Genomic DNA, 20,657 nt, shown 5'->3' on the forward strand with positions numbered 1-20,657 from the left:
TGCGATGGCAGCAGCGGTACTTGTGACCGGTACCAATAGCTATAGCGGTACAACCGCTTTTGGTACAGGTACTACCGGGCATGCTGGAATTTCTTTCTTCTCTTTTCCTCCCCAACCATGTCGCCTCACGAAAATCTATCAACTACTCTTGAGTCTTCTGATCCTGAGGTGTTCAGCGAGGGCATCGCTCAACTGCAAATCTTTCAAAGCTTTGTTATCAAACACACAAAACACTATGGAGAGATCTTGCTCTTTCAACCAAGTTATTTCGGTTATCTTAGTTTTGGCCTTAGCTTTAAGCCGGTTGACCCTTACCTTGGTCTACACTTAGCTTATCGTCATGCCGTATTCCAACGTAGCCCGGTTATCCGGCATAATAATCTTATGCCGGCTAATTACACCCAATCTTAACCTACTATGGGTTATCCCCCCGACAACATAAACTAATGTTCCTGTAACTGTACTCGTTTAACTGTGATCTATGTTTGCGTGTAATAATTCTAGTTTAATGTACATATTATATGCTTGTAATTATTCATGTTACTTTCGTGGCTTCGGTTTCTGCAAAAATAAATAAATGATACTCTCAAACACTCTCTTGTTGGATAACAAACACCATTCATTGTGTAGGGCTGCAAAAGCACACCTCAAGCCGGAGTAAACAAGCTCCACAACGTCATGAAGGAATCACACACGATGCGCACACTGTCACCATCACACCGTGGAGAGTGAATCCGGAGTTCATATTAAAGTAACCTCTAGAGTGCATAATAGACAAGAGTAACATCTACATATTCAACTAGATTACAAAGCTCATGATCACATAAAGATCACACCATGGGAGAGAGAGATGAACCACATAGCTACCGGTAGAGCCCTCAGCCTCGGGGGAGAACTACTCCCTCCTCGTCATGGGAGTCAGCAACGGCGATGAAGATGGCGGTGGTGTCGATGGAGATGACTCCGGGGGCAATTCCCCGTCCCGGTGGCGTGCCGGAACAGAGATTCTGTCCCCCGAACTTGGCTTCACGATGGCGGCAGCTACGTAACTTTTCGTGGAGGAAGACCGGGACTCCTAGGGTTTTTACTTCTGGGAGAATATATAGGTGGAAGGGCGGCCTCGGAGGGGTCCCGAGGGGCCCACCCCACATGGCGGCGCGGCAGGAGGTGGGGCCGCGCCCCCCTATGGTGTGGGGGCCCCTTGGGCCCCCTCTGGCCCTTCTCTGGCTCTCTGGGTCCGTCTCGGCAAAATATTGACTTCTGTCTTCGTGGGGTCCAATTCCGAGAATATTTCCTGTGTAGAATTTCTGAAACCAAAAACAGCAGAAAACAGGAAGCGGCGCTTCGGCATCTTGTTAATAGGTTAGTGCCGGAAAATGCATAAAAATGATATAAAGTGTATATAAAACATGTAGCAATTGGTATAATATAAGCATGGAACATCAGAAATTATAGATACGTTGGAGACGTATCAAGCATCCCCAATCTTAGTTCCTACTCGCCCTCGAGTAGGTAAGCGATAAAAAGCATAATTTCTGAAGTGACATGCTACCAACATAATCTTGATCAATACCATTGTAAAGCATGTGAGATGAATGAGGTGACTCAAAGCAATGGTCTATAGTTTACTAACAAAAAGATAATGACTAAACAACTGAGTCATATAGAAGAAACTTTTCATGAATAGTACTTTCAATACAAGCATCAAAAAGTCTTGCACAAGAGTTAACTAATAAAGCAATAGATTCTTAATAAAATGTTTTGAAACAACACAAAGCAAGATTTAAGTTTCAGCAATTGCTTTCAACTTTCAACATGTATATCTCATGGATAATTGTCAACACAAAGTAATATGATGAGTGCAATAAGCAAGCATGTAAGGATCAATGCACACAGTTGACACAAGTGTTTGCTTCTAAGATAGAATGAAGTAGGTAAACTGACTCAACATAAAGTAAAAGAAAGGCCCTTCGCGAGAGGAAGCGGGGATTAAATCATGTGCTAGAGCTTTTCAAGTTTTGAAATCATATAGAGACCATAAAAATAAAGTTTTGAGAGGTGTTTGTTGTTGTCAACGAATGGTAGTGGGCACTCTAACCCCCTTGTCAAACAGACTTTCAAAGAGCGGCTCCCATGAAGGACGTTATCTCTACCAGCAAGGTAGATCATCCTTCTTCTCTTTTGTTTACACATGTATTTTAGTTTTATTTATAGATGACACTCCTCCCAACCTTTTGCTTTCACAAGCCATGGCTAACCGAATCCTCGGGTGCCTTCCAACATTTCACATACCATGGTGGAGTGTCTATTTGCAAATTAAGTTGCTTACTGATAAATCAGGGCAAAACATGTGAAGAGAATTATTAATGAAAGTTAATTAATTGGGGTTGGGCACCCCGTTGCTAGCTCTTTTTGCAAAATTATTGGATAAGAGGATGTGCCACTAGTCCATTGGTGAAAGTCTGCCCAACAAGATTGAAAGATAAAACACCACATACTTCCTCATGAGCTATAAAACATTGACACAAATAAGGAGTAATAAAGTTTTGAATTGTTTAAAGGTAGCACATGAAGTATTTACTTGGAATGGCAGAAAAATACCACATAGTAGGTAGTTATGGTGGACACAAATGGCATAGGTTTTGGCTCAAGGTTTTGGATGCACGAGAAGCATTCCCTCTCGGTACAAGGCTTTGGCTAGCAAGGTTGTTTGAAGCAAACACAAGTATAAACCGGTACAGCAAAACTTACATAAGAACATATTGCAAGCATTATAAGACTCTACACTGTCTTCCTTGTTGCTCAAACACTTTTACCAGAAAATATCTAGACCTTAGAGAGACCAATCATGCAAACCAAATTTCAACAAGCTCTACGGTAGTTCTCCACTAATAGATTTAAACTACATGATGCAAGAGCTTAAACATGATCTACTTGAGAGCTCAAAACTACTGCCAAGTATCAAATTATTCATGACAATATACCAACTACCACATGAAGCATTTTCTGTTTCCAACCAAATAGCAATAAACGCAGCGGCTTTCAGCTTTTGCCATGAACATTAAAAGTAAAACGAAGAACACCGGTGTTCAAATGAAAAAGCGGAGCGTGTCTCTCTCCCACACAAGGATGTTAGGATCCGATTTATTCAGAGAATGAAAATAACAAAACGAAAATAAAAGAACACATACGCTCCAAGTAAAGCACATAAGATGTGATGGAATTAAAATATAGTTTCACTAGAGATGACCTGATAAATTGTCGATGAAGAAGGGGATGCCTTGGGCATCCCCAAACTTAGACGCTTGAGTCTTCTTGAAATATGCAGGGATGAACCACGGGGGCATCCCCAAGCTTAGACTTTTCACTCTTCTTGATCATATTATATCATCCTCCTCTCTTGATCCTTGAAAACTTCCTTCACACCAAACTCAAAGCAATCTCATTAGAGGGTTAGTGCATAATGAAAAATTCATATGTTCAGAAATGACACAATCATTCCCAACACTTCTGGAAATTACCCAAGGTTACTGAAATTTAATGGAGCAAAGAAATCCACTCAAACACAGTAAAAGAGGCAATGCGAAATAAAAGGCAGAATCTGTCAAAACAGAACAGTCCGTAAAGACGAAATTTTTCGAGGCACTTAACATGCTCAGATGGAAAATCTCTAGTTGAATGAAAGTTGCGTACATATCTGAGGATTACTCATGAATTTTTTCAAGATTTTTAGATTTTTCTACAGAGAGAACAACTCAAATTCGTGACAGCTAAAAATCTGTTCCTGCGCAGAAATCCAAATCTAGTATCAACTTTCTATCAAAGACTTTACTTGGCACAAAAACAAAATAAACATGATAAGGAGAGGTTGCTACAGTAGTAACAACTTCCAAGATACAACAAAACAGTAGCAAAATAAAAACATGGGTTATCTCGCAAGAAGTGCTTTCTTTATAGCCATTAAGATGGGCTCAGTAATTTTAATGATGCTCTCGCAAGAAATAAGAGTTGAAGCAAAAGAGAGCATCAAAAGCAAATAAGAAACACTTTTAAGTCTAACCCACTTCCTATGAAAAGTAATCTTGTAAATAAACAAGTCATGTAAGCATAATGCAATAAGCATAGGAAAACAAGACAAGCGCAACTTCAAGATTTTCAGCAAAAAGAGAGGTGTTTTAGTAACATGAAAATCCCTACAACCATATTGTCCTCTCTCATAAAGATTTTCAGTAGCATCATGAACAAACTCAACAATATAACTATCGCATGAAACATTCTTATCATCTGCGATATGCATAAAATTATTACTCTCCACATAAGCATAGTCATTACTATTAATTGTAGTGGGAGAAAATTCAATAAAATAGCTATCATTATTATTCTCATCACCATAATCATCATATATAGGAGGCATATTGTAATCATAATTAATTTTCTCCTCAATAGTAGGTGGACTGAAAATATGATAGTCATCATTGTAATCATCATATATAAGAGGTAAAGTATCATCAAAGTAAATTTTCTCCTCCATGCTTGGGGGACTAAAAATATCATGCTCATCAAAACCAGCTTCCCCAAGCTTAGAATTTTCCATAGCGTTAGCAACAATGGTGTTCAAAGCATTCATACTAATAACATTGCCATTAGCATGCATATAAAGTTCCATAGGTTTTTTAATTTTCTCTTCAAACACCTCATGTCCTAACTCAAGATAAATACTATAAAGATCTCTAATATTTTTGTTGTTTTCCATTAAGCCTAACTAGTGAAATAAAAAAAAGAAACAAAAAATATAATTGCAGAATCTAAAGGAAATAGCTTCGAGCACTCACACACCGGCAACAATGCTAGGAAATAGCTTAGTAGTCGGAGGATGTGAATACCTTTGACCTTACCTCCCCGGCAACGGCGCCAGAAAATAGCTTGATGTCTACGCACGCTTCTATTCCTGTAGACAGTGTTGGGCCTCCAAGAGCAGAGGTTTGTAGAACAGCAGCAAGTTTCCCTTAAGTGAATCACCCAAGGTTTATCGAACTCAGGGAGGTAGAGGTCAAAGATATCCCTCTCAAGCAACCATGCAATTAAGATACAAGAAGACTCTTGTGTCCCCAACACACCTAATACACTTGTCAGATGTATAGGTGCACTAGTTCGGCGAAGAGATAGTGAAATACAAGTAATATGGATGATTAAAAGTAGTAATTGCAATCTGAAATAAAGATGGCAGCAAGCGAACATGTAGTAGAACTTGTTGGAACAGATGTTTCAATGCTTAGAAACAAGGCCTAGGGATCATACTTTCACTAGTGGACACTCTCAACAATGATCACATAATTGAATAAATAAATGCTACTCTTAAACACTCTCTTGTTGGATAACAAACACCATTCATTGTGTAGGGCTGCAAAAGCACACCTCAAGCCGGAGTAAACAAGCTCCACAACGTCATAAAGGAATCACACACGATGCGCACACTGTCACCATCACACCGTGGAGAGTGAATCCGGAGTTCATATTAAAGTAACCTCTAGAGTGCATAATAGACAAGAGTAACATCTACATATTCAACTTGATTACAAAGCTCATGATCACATAAAGAGCACACCATGGGAGAGAGAGAGATGAACCACATAGCTACCGGTAGAGCCCTCAGCCTCGAGGGAGAACTACTCCCTCCTGATCATGGGAGTCAGCAACGGCGATGAAGATGGCGGTGGTGTCGATGGAGATGACTCCGGGGGCAATTCCCCGTCCCGGCGGCGTGCCGGAACAGAGATTCTGTCCCCCGAACTTGGCTTCGCGATGGCGGCGGCTACGTAACTTTTCGTGGAGGAAGACCAGGACTCCTAGGGTTTTTACTTCTGGGAGAATATATAGGCGGAAGGGCGGCCTCAGAGGGGTCCCGAGGGGCCCACCCCACATGGCGGCGCGGCAGGAGGTGGGGCCGCGCCCCCTATGGTGTGGGGGCCCCTTGGCCCCCCTCCGGCCCTTCTCCGGCTCTCCGGGTCCGTCTCGGCAAAATATTGACTTCGTCTTCGTGGGGTCCAATTCCAAGAATATTTCCTGTGTAGAATTTCGAAACCAAAGACAGCGAGAAAACGAGAACTGGCGCTTCGGCATCTTGTTAATAGGTTAGTGCCGGAAAATGCATAAAAATGATATAAAGTGTATATAAAACATGTAGTAATTGGTATAATATAAGCATGGAACATCAGAAATTATAGATACGTTGGAGACGTATCACCGTGTCATATACTAAACTGGCAAACTGGGCCGAATATAATCCAGTCTTGAACATATAAATGTTTCATCTCATAAAGGGCCGTGTCATATTTTTAACTGGGCCGAACTCGAAATCCATCCCAGCTATAAGCAGGCCTCGTGTTGCGGGCTTCGAACGGGCCTATTTTTAACTGGGCCGAACTAGAAATCCGGCCCAGCTATAAGCAAGCCTCGTGTTGCGGGCTTCGAACACGTGGATATTTCTTATTTGCCCACCTAGTGGAAAGCGCAATGTCAGTACTAACACGTGTCATTCACGGGGATGTCCACGTGCCATTGGAAATAAAATATGTCATTCTATAAATTGACACGTGTCGAAATGCTATTGGTACTCTTGCCCTATTACCATTTGTCCACAAATTGAGATGCTATTGGATAATGTGTCCTTATTCCATTTGTCCACGTGGCATGCTTCAATTGGTAAGCATGTCATCATCAGACCGACACATGTTGGCTTCGTAATGCGCCACGTTACCCATGCCACGACGATGCTAATGTCATGCTAGACGACAAAGCTTAATTAGAGTCGACCAAACTGATAGCTTAATGATTGGTCTAACAAGTAAATCATTGTGTCGAGATGGTAACCATTGGCCTGACACACCTGACACGGTGGTCGCCGATGAGGGGAACCGGCGCATGACGGTTATTTGCGTCACAACGACTTGGGTCGGGCGGGCTCTAGGCGAGCACAAATCTATCATGGATCCGTGACAGCCAAATCTAACTCTCAGCCCAGCCATCTGTGACGCGAGGTTCGCCACGGCCTTCCAAACCGTCAGTATGAGGTCTCCGTGATGGTTTTGGCACATTCGCTGACGAACTAAAATCATTATGGACTTGCGAGTTGCTTTTAGTGCGTGCATGTGGCAATATCCACACACCTGACCAGAACGAGGGTGCCCCCGGCCACGGAAAGTCCGACCTCCATGACCAGGTGGCGTGGGCAAGAGCGGAGGAGCCCCGAAGGGAGTTGGCACTGGTGCAGTAGGACATCGAGTAGCAAGGACAGAGGGGACCCCAAGCAGACCAGCACCACGCAAACGAGTCTCCTCAGCCCAGAGCTCAGTCAACACCTCTAAGATAGGAACACGGCCCCGAGCAAACAGCTGAGAAAGGTGTAGTACACCAATGGCTAATTTGACCCAACAACCATTTATATCGATTAGTTCCTTTCCTTTCATCTCTTGCCTTGTTTGTATTCTCTTTAAGTCTTTCCTTGCATGGTGCAGTACAACAACAGGTAATTTGACCCAATAGCCATATAGACCGGTTTGCTCCATTCCTTTTATCTCTTGCCTTGTTTGTCTTTTCTTTAAATTTATCCTTGTATGATGTGGTACACTAATGGCTAGTTTTACGAAACAACCATATAGAGCAGTTGGCTCATTTCATTTTATCTCTTGCCTTCTTTGTATTCTCTTTATGTCTTTCTTTGTATTGTGTAGTACGTTTCACCTAACAACCATATAGAGCGTTGGATCCATTTTTTATCGCTTGCCTTGTTTGTCTTCTTTTTAAATATTTCCTTCTGTGGTGTAGTACAACAATGGATAGTTTGACCTAACAACCATATAGAGCGGTTGGCTCCTTTTCTTTTATCTCTTGCCTTGTTTGTATTCTCTCTAAGTCTTTCCTTGTATGTGTTTCACATGGGGCTTTTTTTACCTCATATTTAATATGCAACCGAGATAAGATAGAGATCAGCGTTTCCGCCAACAGCTGGATGTTTCCTCTTTTGCAACCATGTATGAGCACAAAAAACTGGCTTGTTATAATGGTGTCATCTTCCATTTCTTCTCATGCTTCGCGATTAACAAGCCGTGTTGCACACTAGTTATTCACCACCGACAAGCAATGTATTTTTGCCTCTTCAGGCAATCGTACATGACCACCGGAGACACTAGCTTGCAACAACTTTGTGATCCTGCGGTGAACCCAAACAAAATCCACCGCGTGACATGATCACCCCATCCTAATCTGACGGCTCACAGAAGGGCATTGGATGATCCAACGGTGGAATGATCATGTAGCTTTGCAATGTCCACCGGCCAAAGTTTATAAATTGACCCAAGATGATGCAATGTTGCACACTTCGCAAGTTCACCGGGCACTCTGCTCCTTCCCTACCACTGTTGTTCGGTGAGTTCTCTCTCTCTTCCCCAGGTAGAATACTTTAGAGAAACTTATCATCTATGAACTGCAATCTAGCACATCTCTTGTTTGTGTGTTTTCTGAACCCCTGATAAGTTTCAACCGGTTTTCGATTTGATGGTGATCAGATCGAGCCAATTTTTTATTTTGATTTTGGTCTACTTCCATGGCTCACCGATTTTATCATGTTTCATCTTATTATTAGTACTCTGTGATCTGATTTTTCAAAAAAAAAAATATTGTAATTGCGATGGGGAATTTCTCTCCTAAATTTGCAGCTCATAGCGCAGCCATGGGAACCGGCCACGTCACGCTCCAACACCTACTCATCCTTTCCGCCGTGCTCCTCCTCGGCACGCCCGTGGAGGGCCTTGTCCGCATCGCGCTGAAGAAGCTACCGGTCGGCCAGAACCTCCTCGTCGCTGGAGAGGATGCTCAGACCTTCCTCGCGCAGCACCACGGCCTCGTCCATAACGAGGAGGCCCAGCCATTGCCAAAGAGAGATATCGTAATACTAAAGAACTACCAGAACGCTCAGTACTACGGTGAGGTCGGCATCGGAATGCCGCCACAGAACTTCACCGTCATCTTCGACACAGGCAGCTCCAACCTCTGGGTGCCCTCCTCCGAGTGCTACTCTTCGGTATGTGCCCTCATCTCGTCAAGTCTTTAACAGTTTGGTTATTATTTATGACAGCACTAATATGGGGTGTATGTTTTGGGAACTTTTGCTACAGACTGCATACCACTTGCACAAGAGTTACAAAGCCAGCCGGTCAAGCACGTACACGAAGAAAGGTTTGTTAATCTAACATATTGTCCATGCACATGTAGTAAATAGCTTATAGGGAAGAAAATATTGCATTAGTCTATAAATAGATATTAAAATTTATCAAAATTTAGATGTATCTAGATGTTATTTAGTGTCTAGATACATCTAGATTTACACAAACCTCAGAAATCTATTTATAGACGGCAAAAGTACTAACGAGCTGATGCACCACTAAGGTATACTGTCGCGAATCTTTGGGCCGAAATATTGCTGACGTCTTATATAGTGGTACACCGCTAGTAAACAGGTTATTGGTGACATACTAGCCAAATAGCACGCCACCAAATGTGGACATGTTCTCAACTGCCGGTGGTCGTGTGAGACAGTATCACACGCTGCAAATACACCACGCGCTCGTTGCATGGGGATGCGTGTCACTATGTTATCACCTGGGCTTGGGCAATTTTGCACGCTGCTATTACTTGCTGCCTTGAAGCCCACCGAAGCGTGACCTTTACCTTGCGAGTAAGCCCACTTCGGTGCCCTATGACCCCCTGATATTTTTTCCTTCTACCTCCGGCCCGCCGCAAAAACTCCTCCCCTCTTGTCCACATATCTCTTCTCTCTCCCCTTGGCTCATCTCTCTCCCTCGTCCCACACATCACTATGACACCACAGTGCGCAACACCACCTAGTCCCGACCACCGAAGACCCCACAAGCCTAACGCACCGCACCACTAACCCCGGACCACCTCCCTCCTCATGCCCTGCTCCTACAACAAAGGGTGGACCTAGCATCCCTCTTGCCCGGGCAGCCAGCCGGCATGCTTATTTTTCCCCTACTTTATATCTATTAGATACAAAATTAGCACACTAAGCCTATTTTGGCCAGACTTCAAATTTTTCCTGGGTCCGCTTATGCCTACGACCTACAACCTGTCTCCATGCCTGCCGCTCGAATCTGCCATCGCCGGTGAAGGAGTCCTCATCTCTAACGTTCTCGATAGCCTATTTTCCTACTGGTCATGTATGCACTATGAGATGGTGATATCCTAACACATTGTCGACGTATTTTCTTCATGTAGGCATTAATCAGATGGTTCAGATTAAACTCTAGTAACCAGGAAAATGATGTTTTCCATGAATATAATATTTCATTTCCAATCTTGGCAGGAAAAAGGGTATCAATTCACTACAAAACTGGTGCAATTGCTGGTTATATTAGCCAAGACAATGTGCAAGTTGGTGGTCTAGTTGTGAAAAATCAGGTTTACACGCTGCACCAGAAGGACACATTTGTATTATGCAATGTGATGTGCATCCTATTTCAGATTATACTAATTTTATTATGCTGCCCTATTAGAATTTTATTGAAGCTTCGTTGGAACCAAGTATAACTTTCATGCTTGGAAAATTTGATGGCATTGTTGGTCTTGGGTTTAAAGAAATGTCATTCTGGGGTGCCGAACCTGTTTGGTGAGAAATGTTGCCTGACTGAATTTGTCTGGTTTTCCTATTTATTAACACTACCAACAATAGACATGACTATTTTAATTTATGTGTATTGTTTTATGTATTATATTAATATCTAAATGGTGCACTGTGGGTTCTTCTAATTTACTGGCATATCGTATCACCAAATGTGTATCATATAACAAGATTTCTTATCCCTGACATCACAAGCGAAATTATAGGTATAACATGGTTAGCCAAGGTCTGGTTGGTAGCCCCGTTTTCTCATTCTGGTTCAATCGACATGCTGGTCAAGTGAAGGGAGGAGAAATAGTTTTTGGAGGAGTTGATCCTAATCATTACAAGGGAAGACATACTTATGTTCCTGTTACTAAGAAGGGATACTGGAAGGTGAAACCATTTCGTTTAGTTGAGTAATCTTGAAATTCAAGATGGAATAACTAGTTTGTGCTCATAAATTTTGCCCCACTTGCTTCAGTTTGACATGGGCGACGTCTTGATTGGAGGAAACTCCACAGGTACTAACATGTCATTTTGTCATGATAAATCGTACACAGTATATGGTCGTATATAAATACAAAATGTTTTTAATAATTTTCTTATACCCCTATTTCTATTAGGATTATGTAAATCTGGTTGTGCAGCAATAGTAGACTCGGGAACTTCATTTCTTACTGGCCCCACGGTATGTGTTTGAGGTCTATTCATGTTTATTCCCATAAGTAAGGAAAGGGGCTTTAGTTCATGCATCTAACCTTGATTTATCGATAAAACCTCACAATCAATATTTCTAGTAACCTAAACGAGACATTCCTTCGCTATTTAGGCCATAACACATATGCTTTTTCCTTGAATTTTACCTTTTAGTGGAGGAAATGTCCATTGTGAAGATAAAATGTATGGTTTGATCCATTGTAGATGTTTCTTTTGATTGAATTACGGTAGTTACAGTAGAAGGAAAAGTTCAATAAAAAACTTTAAATATATAATTTTTGCAATTACCATTTCCTTAGAAGCAGAACTAGTAATATTACATAATGTGAAGATCATCAAAATAAAACCTAATAGACCAGCATGACACGTTTTGAAGCATATTAGGTATAACATCTTTGTCGACAGCTCATAGAGTCATCTCCGGTGGGTTCATTTTCCATTCTTTTCCTTTAGTCTCTATGTGTTTGCTGAATCAGTACTGAAATATATACAGGCGATAATTACTGAAATAAATTGGAGAATTGGTATACCTAGGAGAGTGAGCAAAGCGTGCAAGAACGTTGTTTCAAAGTTTGGGCGGCAGATCCTGGATTTGCTGCTAAAGCGGGTTTGCTCATTTCCAAAAGTTGCTTTCTAGCTTGATCAGTGATGCATAAGGCTTGTAAAATCTTCTTTTCCGGGACTATGATGCAGATATTGCCAAGAAGGATATGTGACATACTTCATTTATGTTTCTTTGTTGGACCTCATGGTGTAAGGTAAGAGTTGAGTCTCGCTTGTACCTTTTGTAGTTATGGATGTTCTGCACAATATATATGCTTGTGAAATATGCATTAAAACAAGAAACATAGATATTGTGCAAGTAAGAGGATAATTATTGTGTGGGCAATTATAGTGTATATAATATGTATTCATTAATACAGATGATATGAATTCATTAATACATATGATTTATATGTCAGAATATTGCTCGCGCATTCTGTTTACAACACTTTGAAAATACCTTCATTTGTTATGTCTCTTATTTACAACCGCATACAGGGCGACGTATACAACATACAGCGGCAGAGCCATGACAACAATCTTGTGTAGTCATTTCCAAGGCGTGTAGTTAAATATATGTATTTATACCCTGAGGATAATTTAAGCAGTAGTGTTAATTGCCATATTTCGTAGTACCAACAAAAAAAGATCATTTATGCAGTAGTGTTAATTGCCATATTTCTCAACGTACCGAAATTCTTTGATTTGCTTGGAATAATTTTCCCTAGCCGGCAGTGAAGGAATTTAGAATTCAATAGATGAAGAGTGGAAGTGCATACAGAAGTAGGTTTGGTCTCCTTTTGACCATTCACATTGTTTTCCTTATGTCCCGATGGTTGAAATTGTTACGTTCCTTCCTATGTACATAGTGACGACAACGCCGGTATTCAAAGTTTAGAAGATGAAGTTAGGACATCAAATGGTTTTATTGTGTGCAAAGCTTGTGAATGGATTGTTCAATGGGCGGTGAAGCATGTTGCAGATAATCAGACTGAGGATTCTATGTTGCATACCATTAACGAGGCATGTTTCCTACCTTGTAATACCAATGGAAGAATCACACTGTAACACAGTTGAACCAGAAACAAAATCTAACTTATTCAACTTTGCAGATGTGTGACCATATTCCTATCCCTGCGGGAGAATCATTCGTGGATTGTGGAGAACTTAAATTCATGCCTGACGTCGCCTTCTCCATCGGGACCAAACAGTTTGTGCTCAAACCCGAACAAGTATTTCTTCTTGTCCCTGGTTATTACCTCTCGTATTTTATGCGTGTCCAGATTATCTATCAGTTTTAGCAAGTATCATTTTTTTAGTAAGATTCCATATGTTGTTCCCGCAGATTTTTTGAAGATTCGGTCCTTACTATATCAGTTATCAATTATAAAATCTTACGTGCATATAAAATTGAAGAGCCACACAAGCTTTATTACCGGTTAGTGTTGATTTGGTTTGACTTGTGATTTCGTTGTCCGAGTACATAGTGAAGATTGGTGAGGGTGATGATACCCGGTGCATGAGTGGATTCTCAGCTATGGACGCTCCTCCTTCCGGTGGCCATCTTTGGTAAAGTTATACACGTGTTATGATCTCACGGCTTTCTTGGAATCAATATAAAAGTTGTTTGTGATACCTCTTCTCCGAGAAAAAAAAATACAATGTTTGTTAGTTTCGAGTTTTAGGAATTATTAGGCGTTAAAAAGAAAAGAAAAAGAGAAAGATGTTTGCATCTTCAAAACTGAAAGTAAACACTCCATGAACTTGCTGTCCTCGGTTCTGACAATGAGAAATTGGTGTCGCAGGATCTTGGGTGATATATTCATGGAAGCCTATCACACGGTCTTTGACTATGGAAATATGAAGATTGGTTTCGCCGAGACAGCATAGGTGTTGCTCATGAGCTCTTCCTGCCCGGTCTGATATCCCATCAGCAAAAAAGCATGCATGTGCATATTTGCGTGCTACTAATAATGCCAGTGTGGTCCAAGATAATAAATCTGTACATTATCATATGTCCAATGCACTCGCTGCAATGCAACCAGACTTTCATCATAAACTTTGCCACATGATAGCTATCTCGTGATTCAGAATCATCTCGAGGAGAGCTTAACTCACACATGTAAAACACACACGCACATTCTTACACTGTGATGGCGTGCTGATGATCACTTTAACGAATTGGCTAGTTGCCGCCATTGCTTCACGCTACTCGGGTCAATGCCTTGCCAAGCAGCTTGAGCTTCCAGCTCTGCGACGTGACTATGATGGTGGTGGACGGCGGCGCCTCGGCGAAGATGACGTCGTAGCCGTTCCCGTAGGATTCCATGCCGTCGGCCATAAGCTGCCAAAAGAGCCCCGCCCACGGCCAGCCCGCCCGTCCGCGTCGACTGGTAGATCTAGGCGTACACCGTGCCGAACTGGGCGTCCCGCTGCGCACTGGTGAACCCAGAGTCTCTGCGTGCGACTTGCCGAACTCGTGGATCAGCAGCGGCTTCCGCAGCGTGCACATCAACGTAACTCGGTCCAGGTATACTCGCTCCTCGTGTCTTCCACCTGGGTGCGCTGTTCCGCAGACACGAAGGAATGGCCCGGCGTCGAAAGAAGGACGCTGTTATGTTAAGCATGCATCATCCAATTGAACCACACCTAATCGATCGATCAATCAGCCCCGCGTTCCAGTAGCAGGTCTACCATTTTGTTTCACCGCTCGATTGTTTTCCTGAGTCGCGACAGTCGTCCTCCATCTACATGCACGTGCACATACGCAAGATCGATCGATCCTTCTATTGTTCTCTCTTCAACTTAATTAGCTACTGCTGGTGAATATTACAACATCAGGTCCCAACGAGTTTTTTTACCAAGGAGCACGTTACTAACTACTAGTATTACGGGAAATCAATCCCACACGAGGTTGGTCGTCGGCTCGTCGCACACTTACGTCTCCACGCCACGAGCAAATTAAGGGAGGAGCTGGATCTTCTTCTTATCTCTCTCTTCTTCACGTACACGCGTCTTCGCTTTAGTTTCTGAGCGAACTCGTTCCAAAAATACAATCGATGAGCTAAAATCAATCAAACCATCATTTCGGTACCACTAGAGACGAAGCAATTAGTGCTACATATGGTTTTACCGGGCTTCAACCGAATGCCCGACATATTCACACATTGGTCAAAATTTATATTCCCAAAAACAAAGGAACAACCAAAACTGCATGGCCGAGATTCACCGGTTTCGGCCAATTCTTGGACATAATAATGGAACAACCAAAACTTTAATTCCGGAACGAAATTTGGATTTCCGGCTCAAAGTACTCTGACTTCACCTTCGCCATAAAAAAAGTGTCCGCAGACGCCTTCGTGGACCGTGATTTTTGACATCGGCGAACCTAGTAATGACTCGGCCGCCAAACTCGCCGCACGTCTCGGGGTTGTACCTCGCGATGATCATGTCGATCGCCGCCTCCAGCCCCAGCGGGATCGGCGCCACTGTTGACTTTGGTGGTGTCCACCGCCGCCGATGACCCTTTGTGGCCCACATCCGCGTCCATCTCTCCTCCATGCCAAACATATGCCGCGGGAGGACCGGTTACAAAACACATGGCAGCAAGCAGCAATCAAACACAAACGAATGGATTTGATCCGGCTACCAACTAGTACGCAACAACGGCGATGACGGAACTCGATCGTGGCCGGTGATGGGTTGGATGTCCCGATGCCGGCGGTGGCAAGATTAACAAGAGGTACAATAATAGTTGTAGTAGATGGAGGGAATGACCGGAGTGCAACAATCGTGTATGTCTCTAGGTACGGATTCGTGCCTTAGCTTTAAGCCGTTTGACCCTTACCTTGGTCTACACTTAGCTTATCGTCATGCCGTATTCCAGCATAGCCCGGTTATCCGGCATATTAATCTTATGCCGGCTAATTACACTCAATCTTAACCTACTAGGGGTTATCCCCTCCGACAACATTAAACTAATGTTTCTGTAACTGTACTGTGATATGTGTATGCGTGTAATAATTCTAGTTTAATGTACATATTATATGCCTGTAATTATTTATGTTACTTTCGTGGCTTCGGTTTCTGCAAGCAAGCCCCTTGAGCCGTTTTATGTCATGTACGAATGTACGATGCTTATTCCTGGATCTCTAATTTATCATAGCAGGCTAATATCCTTTCTATGATGGGTCGTGGGCACGCCGTGTCATATACTAAATTGGTAAACTAGGCCGAATATAATCCAGTCGTGAAGATATAAATGTTTCATCTCATCAAGGATCGTGACATATTTTTAACTAGGCCGAACTAGAAATCCAGCCCAACTATAAGCAGGCCTCGTGTTGCGGGCTTCGAACGGTCCTATTTTTAACTCGGCCGAACTAAAAATCCGCCCCAGCTATAAGCAGGCCTCGTGTTGCGGGCTTCCAACACGTGGCTATTTCTTATTCGCCCACCTGGTGGAAAGTGCAATCACTAGTAGAAAAAGGGGCTTCCGTCCATGCCTTTAGTACCGGTTTCCTTACGAACCGGTACTAAAGGATGCATTACTACCGGTTGCACTGCCCATGCCTTTAGTACCGGTTCGTAAGGACCATTAGTACCTGTTCGTGTCACGAACCGGTACTAAAGGGTTAGCGTCAGCCGGAAAAACTTTAGTACCGGTTCGTGACACGAACCGGTACTAAAGGGTAGACCATGGTCACATAAAGATCACACCATGGGAGAGAGAGATGAACCACATAGCTACCGGTAGAGCCCTCAGCCTCGGGGGAGAACTACTCCCTCCTCATCATGGGAGTCAGCAACGGCGATGAAGATGGCGGTGGTGTCGATGGAGATGACTCCGGGGGCAATTCCCCGTCCCGGCGGCGTGACGGAACAAAGATTATGTCCCGCGAACTTGGCTTTGCGATGGCGGCGGCTACGTAACTTTTCATGGAGGAAGACTGGGACTCCTAGGGTTTTTACTTCTGGGAGAATATATAGGCGGAAGGGCGGCCTCAGAGGGGTCCCGACGGGCCCACCCCACATGGCGGCGCGGCAGGAGGTGGGGCCGCGCCCCCCTATGGTGTGGGGGCCCCTTGGCCCCCCTCTGGCCCTTCTCTGGCTCTCTGGGTCCGTCTCGGCAAAATATTGACTTCTGTCTTCGTGGGGTCCAATTCCGAGAATATTTCCTGTGTAGAATTTCTGAAACCAAAAACAGCAGAAAACAGGAACTGGCGCTTCGACATCTTGTTAATAGGTTAGTGCCGGAAAATGCATAAAAATGATATAAACTGTATATAAAACATGTAGCAATTGGTATAATATAAGCATGGAACATCAGAAATTATAGATACATTGGAGACGTATCAAGCATCCTCAAGCTTAGTTCCTACTCGCCCTCGAGTAGGTAAACGATAAAAAACATAATTTCTGAAGTGACATGCTACCAACATAATCTTGATCAATACCATTGTAAAGCATATGAGATGAATGAAGTGACTCAAAGAAATGGTCTATAGTTTACTAACAAAAAGATAATGACTAAACAACTGAGTCATATAGGAGAAACTTTTCATGAATAGTACTTTCAAGACAAGCATCAAAAAGTCTTGCACAAGAGTTAACTCATAAAGTAATAGATTCACAAGAGTTAACTCAAATTCGTGACAGCTAAAAATCTGTTCCTGCGCAGAAATCCAAATCTAGTATCAACTTTCTATCAAAGACTTTACTTGGCACAAAAACAAAATAAACATGATAAGGAGAGGTTGCTACAGTAGTAAGAACTTCCAAGACACAACAAAACAGTAGCAAAATAAAAACATGGTTTATCTCGAAAGAAGTGCTTTCTTTATAGCCATTAAGATGGGCTCAGTAATTTTAATGATGCTCTCGCAAGAAATAAGAGTTGAAGCAAAAGAGAGCATCAAAAGCAAATAAGAAACACTTTTAAGTCTAACCCACTTCCTATGAAAAGTAATCTTGTAAATAAACAAGTCATGTAAGCATAATGCAATAAGCATAGGAAAACAAGACAAGCGCAACTTCAAGATTTTCAGCAAAAAGAGAGGTGTTTTAGTAACATGAAAATCCCTACAACCATATTGTCCTCTCTCATAAAGATTTTCAGTAGCATCATGAACAAACTCAACAATATAACTATCACATGAAACATTCTTATCATCTGCGATATGCATAAAATTATTACTCTCCACATAAGCATAGTCATTACTATTAATTGTAGTGGGAGAAAATTCAATAAAATAGCTATCATTATTATTCTCATCACCATATCATCATATATAGGAGGCATATTGTAATCATAATTAATTTTCTCCTCAATAGTAGGTGGACTGAAAATATGATAGTCATCATTGTAATCATCATATATAGGAGGTAAAGTATCATCAAAGTAAATTTTCTCCTCCATGCTTGGGGGACTAAAAATATCATGCTCATCAAAACCAGCTTCCCCAAGCTTAGAATTTTCCATAGCGTTAGCAACAATGGTGTTCAAAGCATTCATACTAATAACATTGCCATTAGCATGCATATAAAGTTCCATAGGTTTTTTAATTTTCTCTTCAAACACCTCATGTCCTAACTCAAGATAAATACTATAAAGATCTCTAATATTTTTGTTGTTTTCCATTAAGCCTAACTAGTGAAATAAAAACAAGAAACAAAAAATATAATTGCAGAATCTAAAGGAAATAGCTTCGAGCACTCACACACCGGCAATAATGCTAGGAAATAGCTTAGTAGTCAGAGGATGTGAATACCTTTTACCTTACCTCCCCGACAATGGCGCCAGAAAATAGCTTGATGTCTATGCACGCTTCTATTCCTGTAGACAGTGTTGGGCCTCCAAGAGCAGAGGTTTGTAGAACAGCAGCAAGTTTCCCTTAAGTGAATCACCCAAGGTTTATCGAACTCGGGGAGGTAGAGGTCAAAGATATCCCTCTCAAGCAACCCTGCAATTAAGATACAAGAAGTCTCTTGTGTCCCCAACACACCTAATACACTTGTCAGATGTATAGGTGCACTAGTTCGGCGAAGAGATAGTGAAATACAAGTAATATGGATGATTATAAGTAGTAATTGCAATCTGAAATAAAGATGGCAGCAAGCGAACATGTAGCAGAACTTGTTGGAAACAGATGTTTCAATGCTTAGAAACAAGGCCTAGGGATCATACTTTCACTAGTGGACACTCTCAACCATGATCACATAATTGAATAAATAAATGCTACTCTTAAACACTCTCTTGTTGGATAACAAACACCATTCATTGTGTAGGGCTGCAAAAGCACACCTCAAGCCGGAGTAAACAAGCTCCACAACGTCATAAAGGAATCACACACGATGCGCACACTTGTCACCATCACACCGTGGAGAGTGAATCCGGAGTTCATATTAAAGTAACCTCTAGAGTGCATAATAGACAAGAGTAACATCTACATATTCAACTTGATTACAAAGCTCATGATCACATAAAGAGCACACCATGGGAGAGAGAGATGAACCACATAGCTACCGGTAGAGCCCTCAGCCTCGGGGGAGAACTACTCCCTCCTCATCATGGGAGTCAGCAACGGCGATGAAGATGGCGGTGGTGTCGATGGAGATGACTCCGGGGGCAATTCCCCGTCCCGGCGGCGTGCCGGAACAGAGATTCTGTCCCCCAAACTTGGCTTCGCGATGGCGGCGGCTACGTAACTTTTCGTGGAGGAAGACCAGGACTCCTAGGGTTTTTACTTCTGGGAGAATATATAGGCGGAAGGGCGGCCTCGGAGGGGTCCCGAGGGGCCCACCCCACATGGCGGCGCGGCAGGAGGTGGGGCCGCGCCCCCCTATGGTGTGGGGGCCCCTTGGCCCCCCTCTGGCCCTTCTCTGGCTCTCTGGGTCCGTCTCGGCAAAATATTGACTTCTGTCTTCGTGGGGTCCAATTCCAAGAATATTTCCTGTGTAGAATTTCTGAAACCAAAAACAGCAGAAAACAGGAACTGGCGCTTCGGCATCTTGTTAATAGGTTAGTGCCGGAAAATGCATAAAAATGATATAAAGTGTATATAAAACATGTAGTAATTGGTATAATATAAGCATGGAACATCAGAAATTATAGATACGTTGGAGACGTATCACCGTGTCATATACTAAACTGGCAAACTGGGCCGAATATAATCCAGTCTTGAACATATAAATGTTTCATCTCATAAAGGGCCGTGCCATATTTTTAACTGGGCCGAACGAGAAAACCAGCCCAGCTATAAGCAGGCCTCGTGTTGCGGGCTTCGAACGGGCCTATTTTTAACTGGGCCGAACTAGAAATCCGGCCCAGCTATAAGCAGGCCTCGTGTTGCGGGATTCGAACACGTGGATATTTTTTATTTGCCCACCTAGTGCAAAGCGCAATGTCAGTACTAACACGTGTCATTCACGGGGATGTCCACGTGCCATTGGAAATAAAATATGTCAATCTATAAATTGACACGTGTCGAAATGCTATTGGTACTCTTGCCCTATTACCATTTGTCCACAAATTGAGATGCTATTGGATAACGTGTCCTTATTCCATTTGTCCACGTGGCATGCTTCAATTGGTAAGCGTGTCATCATCAGACCGACACGTGTTGGCTTCGTAATGCTCCACGTTACCCATGCCACGACGATGCTAATGTCATGCTAGACGACAAAGCTTAATTAGAGTCGACCAAACTGATAGCTTAAT

At 42.5% G+C, this 20,657-nt stretch overlaps 1 protein-coding gene across 1 annotated transcript; it reads left to right on the plus strand.

The window, feature by feature from the left end:
• Positions 1 to 8,728: 8,728 nt before the first annotated feature.
• LOC124687077 (aspartic proteinase oryzasin-1-like) lies at positions 8,729 to 13,828 on the plus strand. The gene is made up of 13 exons (XM_047220927.1): positions 8,729 to 9,079; positions 9,174 to 9,234; positions 10,382 to 10,476; positions 10,572 to 10,684; positions 10,903 to 11,071; positions 11,160 to 11,199; positions 11,302 to 11,366; positions 11,889 to 12,002; positions 12,089 to 12,153; positions 12,808 to 12,961; positions 13,051 to 13,170; positions 13,419 to 13,507; positions 13,744 to 13,828. Exons 1-13 carry the CDS (start codon positions 8,729 to 8,731, stop codon positions 13,826 to 13,828), a joined length of 1,521 nt encoding a protein of 506 aa, XP_047076883.1.
• The last annotated feature ends 6,829 nt before the right edge of the window (positions 13,829 to 20,657 follow it).

This window comes from Lolium rigidum, chromosome 2 (genome assembly GCF_022539505.1).
Source record: "Lolium rigidum isolate FL_2022 chromosome 2, APGP_CSIRO_Lrig_0.1, whole genome shotgun sequence".
Classification (NCBI taxonomy): domain Eukaryota; kingdom Viridiplantae; phylum Streptophyta; class Magnoliopsida; order Poales; family Poaceae; genus Lolium; species Lolium rigidum.

Excerpts from the sequence above, each read along its gene's own strand:
- LOC124687077 (XM_047220927.1), top strand. The coding sequence starts at position 8,729 with ATGGGAACCGGCCACGTCACGCTCCAACACCTACTCATCCTTTCCGCC. Across the intron at positions 9,080-9,173 it reads CCTCCGAGTGCTACTCTTCG|ACTGCATACCACTTGCACAA; the intron begins GTATGTGCCCTC and ends CTTTTGCTACAG. Across the intron at positions 11,200-11,301 it reads GATTGGAGGAAACTCCACAG|GATTATGTAAATCTGGTTGT; the intron begins GTACTAACATGT and ends TATTTCTATTAG.